At 34.5% G+C, this 4,405-nt stretch overlaps 1 protein-coding gene across 1 annotated transcript; it reads right to left on the bottom strand.

Annotated features, from left to right (window-relative positions):
* Nucleotides 1-1,454: 1,454 nt before the first annotated feature.
* LOC123535814 (uncharacterized) lies at nt 1,455-3,372 on the bottom strand. The gene has a single exon (XM_045318565.2). It carries the CDS (start codon nt 3,340-3,342, stop codon nt 1,639-1,641), a length of 1,704 nt encoding a protein of 567 aa, XP_045174500.1. The 5' UTR covers nt 3,343-3,372; the 3' UTR covers nt 1,455-1,638.
* Between the last annotated feature and the right edge of the window lie 1,033 nt (nt 3,373-4,405).

Genomic DNA, 4,405 nt, shown 5'->3' with positions numbered 1-4,405 from the left:
TGTACTGAATTGTGTATAGTGAAAACCATATTAATGTCAACAGGAAAAGTCATGAAAATATATAGTGCAAATACCGGGTATACAAGTAGAGTTGGGAGACTTTAAGTGTAAACGTTGCTGTGTGTTGAACATAAATAGTTAAATAAGCTTAAAATCTTCGGAACCGTAGGATTGCAAACGAGCGAAAACTTATCCCACACAAATTGAAGTCACTAGATATCCGGTAATATTTCTACTGAAAAAAGGAAATTGTGCTCTTTTGATGTAATTGTAAACTGTGCTCTTTTGACATAGATGACTACATTATAATGTGGAGAAGAAAACACATACGTTAAAATGATGTAATTTATTTGCTGGTAATTAAGAAAGAATGCATTATGTGTGATGTTCTAAGAAAATACATTTAAATTGTTCTGAACAAAGAGAGAATGTATTGTAACGTGTTCTTTTCACGTTAAAATCAATGTTACTTTCTATATAACTTTATTTATGTGTACTGAAATAGTTGTTAATAATTTTGTAAGAGAAATCTTTTTAATACTGCGGAAAAAAAGTTTGATAAACAGGTCACAGTTCATTTTTTAGTTTCAGATGTTCAGAGTTACAAGATGTTTTAAATTCGTGGCCGTAAGTATTTGACTCGTTTGATAGTAAATGAAACACAATTCACCGTCATATTGTTATACCTGTAGGTAATATGATCCCCCCCCCCCCCCTCCCCCCCCCCCCCCCCAATGTACTTACACCTTTAATGCTTGTATTGAAATAAGTTCTTCCTTTCATGGATAAATAATGAAAATTATCATTTGTGGCAGTCATTAACAGGTATACTGATGTGATTTTAATGTTGCATTTTAGTATTGCATATAAGCCTAACAAGGTGAAAAAAAACCCCATTAAAAAGTGACAAAATGAAAGTATCTGTTGATGATGTTTGACATGCAGTATAAATGTTACCAGTTGTTGCCTTACTATATATCTCTTCAGACCACAAACAATCGCGTTTTTGTGAATCCCGCACCGCTAATTACAGACTGCTATCAATGACATTGCCTCAAAATTACCGAATCTCTGTAGTGTGTGTTTTAAGACTAATCTAATGTGTTTTGATGGAATATGTGTTATAGTATATTGCATATGTTACAAACCAGGGATGTTTCTTCTGGACTAATAAGTAGAACATGCAGGAGAATATTATATTGAAGTGGGCCTGAAGAAAAAACTACAGTTAACCAGTACAGTCATTAAAGAAGAAGAATTCTCTCTCTCGGGTCCACTTTATTACTGATGACAAAGTTAATATAGGTTGAAATTACACACGTGATGTTTTGTTTTTGATGTATTCGTACGTTTGTCATCTTATTTGCAGACACTAAATTAATACTATATATTTGTTTCTTTTTTTTCTTTAAAAAAATTTTTTTTTTTTTCCCCCTATTTTTTTTTTTTCCTCATCATCATCATCGTTTGACACAACAACCATAACTCTGGCGCCAATATTTTATTCATGTGTCCCCTTTGCAGAACTGCAGGTTAAAATGTTGGAAGCTAATACGATCATTTTGCAGCCTAAACTCTGACCAAGCAAAATGTGTTCCTATATAAGCCTCCTTATTGCTACAGTATTGTTATCAAAGTTTATTCAAAATTCAGTATCTTCAGCTGATCACATTCTCCACCAATATAGACCTCTTGTTGATGCTGATTGTAGCATATAGATCGCGGGTACTGTAATCCTTTAAAGATTGTATGGCTATCCTTCAAGTCTCCTGTGATACGATGTATGCTGCCGTTCAAGCAGCAACACACCAGCAATGAACCATTTTCTAACATCATCATTCCACTTGGTCCTCTAAGATAATTGTGATTGTATTCAGCTGACACACCACCCTGTAATGTTACACTGACTACACTGTTGTTTCCATGGTTACTGATGTAGATATGCCTGGCATCTTCACTTACCAGTATGTAGTATGGGCTGTCAAATATCTCTTTGTTTAGGCAGATTTTGTTTTTGATTTTACCTTGTGTATCTACTTTCATGACACTAAGAGGATCCAAGCAACACACGTAGAGATGACCCTGATGATAGGTTATACCTCTACATTCTACACTCTGTATCCTGTGAATGATGGAAAATTTACCAACTGTTGTCAGTACCAATATCTTTTTCTTATTTGGCACTGATACAGCTATGTGGTCCTGAGGCAATACGATGATATCCCATGGGACTGAGTCAAGTCTCTGTTCATCTATCACGGCTTTACTTTGCGTGTCAACAACTTTCAGTTTATTGTTGTTGCAATCAGCCAGTATAACTTTGTTAGAGGATAATATGGCACATCCTGTGATCCAGCATTCATTCTTATCTGTCTTTGTTTTTACATTTATATCTCCAATGTGAGTTAACTTAGCAAATAATATATTCTTCCTTGGAGACACCAGGGTAGCGGACAAGTTCAACTTACCAAACATATCTTGCTTAGTAAGAAGGGTCTCTAATTCTTTGTTTCTTTCAAATGTGTATTGAATGTTGGTCTTATCTAACGATTCTTGAGCATTCTTCAAATCATCCAACTTTAGTTTGGAATTTGCTTGTTTGAGCATGATATAAAGGTGTTCATTTTGCTGTGAAGCTTTGCTGTTTTGTAGACTGGACTTGAATTTCTTGAAATCCGAAGAAACAGCAGCACATGTTTTGAGCACATTCTTGACTGTTTGTTTGTCTTTGAGCTTCTTTTTTTCAGCGTCTGACTGAATTTGCTTTTGCAGTTTATCTAAGCGATCATTTATCTCCTTGCGGAACGTAACAATTACTTTTATGACATGATCATGGAAGAAATCTATTTCCTTGTTTTGATGTGTTGCCTTCTTGATCACGGCATCCATATCTTTCAACTTCTGATCCAGTTCTCTCATTGTTTTCCTGTACTCATCACTATCACCAATACCTGCACATTTATCAGGTATATAGTTAATTTTACATGTTATGTGATTCAGAGTTATACAATCATTACATCCGAGAAATTCATGGTTTGTGCAGAAAAACTTGATGATCTCACTTTTGTGACTAGGACACTTTTCAGTGCAAGTTGTTGAATCTGTACTTTGAATGGTGTGTTTGTCAGATTTGTCTATTACAGAAAGATTATGATGTTTCGTAGCTTTTATCCGTTGATGATAAGAAGAGCAGCTCATGCACAGATATTCCTGACAGTCCGCACAAAATGCATGGGCATCAATATACTGATCAATAGCCCGACATGGTTCACAGCTAAGTTCAAAATCCTCTGCTGAACCTTTAGATACCGATCCACCAAAATCCCGACTTGACACTGCCATGCTTTTGATACTCTGTTATATTAGATACCGTCTCTGGTATTTACATTCTTGTAACATAGGAATATATTCTTATTGTTATATGAAATAATATCGAGGTTTCACCTCCTAAACGAAAAGCTGTTGTTGTCAAAAATGTTCATTTGTTATACCTAATGTCCTATTCAAATTATGAGGTTAAGTTTGTATTCAAAATGTTAAATGTCGATAGATTATTTTAAGCTTCCTTTTTATCAGACCAAAACGACACTCCAGACATTTACACACCTTTAAATGGTACATACTTAAAACTTTGTTAAACTACTCGAGATACGTTTTGTCATTTTATATGAAATTTAAATTAATACTTTAAAAACAAAATGCAAAGCACGAATAGTATGTATTTTATTTAGTCTGGATATCCTGTCTACAAAACAAAAAAGGGCCTCCGTGGCCGAGTGGTTAAGGTCGCTGACTATGAATCACTTGCCCCTTACCGATGTAGGTTCGAGCCTCACTCGTTGCGTTGAATTGTTCATTTTAGGAAGCCATCCAGATGGCTTACGGAAGGTCGGTGGTCGCCCGTGATAAACACCTGGGGTCTTCCTCTATCCTGACATACGTATTGAAATCCTTGTTTTTGTTAAGTATTGACACGTTTCTGTAATTTTCATTACAGTTGTTTCAGAGAGCTATATATATTCTGGATGACTGTGTTTGTCCTCGAGTTGACATGTTATAGTTTATTATTTTTACCGATAGGAAACAGTTTATGTAAGAATAGTGTCATACGCTACCTACAAAAAAGTATGACCGTTATAATTTTAATTAGTTTTAATGGTAAAGTAACCGTGTAGAATAACATGTTAATGATGTTTTTTTTTTCAGAGTAGTCTTAGGCATAATCAGTATCAAGTAAGAAAAATCATTAAAAAGTTTGAATTTTACGATATGGTTACATTTTTATATTAACATAAATTCATATCCTATTTTATTATTATGCAGGGAAAGCAGGAGGTAAATAAAGTAATCAGTTCTAAAGGGTTTTGAATATTATGGTAACTCAGTTCATGTAGAATAAGCCATT

This window comes from Mercenaria mercenaria, chromosome 17, assembly GCF_021730395.1.
Source record: "Mercenaria mercenaria strain notata chromosome 17, MADL_Memer_1, whole genome shotgun sequence".
Classification (NCBI taxonomy): domain Eukaryota; kingdom Metazoa; phylum Mollusca; class Bivalvia; order Venerida; family Veneridae; genus Mercenaria; species Mercenaria mercenaria.
This window is presented reverse-complemented; position numbering and strand designations above follow the sequence as displayed.

What these genes read in the sequence shown, in the direction of transcription:
- LOC123535814 (XM_045318565.2), bottom strand. Translation starts at nt 3,342, where the DNA reads ATGGCAGTGTCAAGTCGGGATTTTGGTGGATCGGTATCTAAAGGTTCA.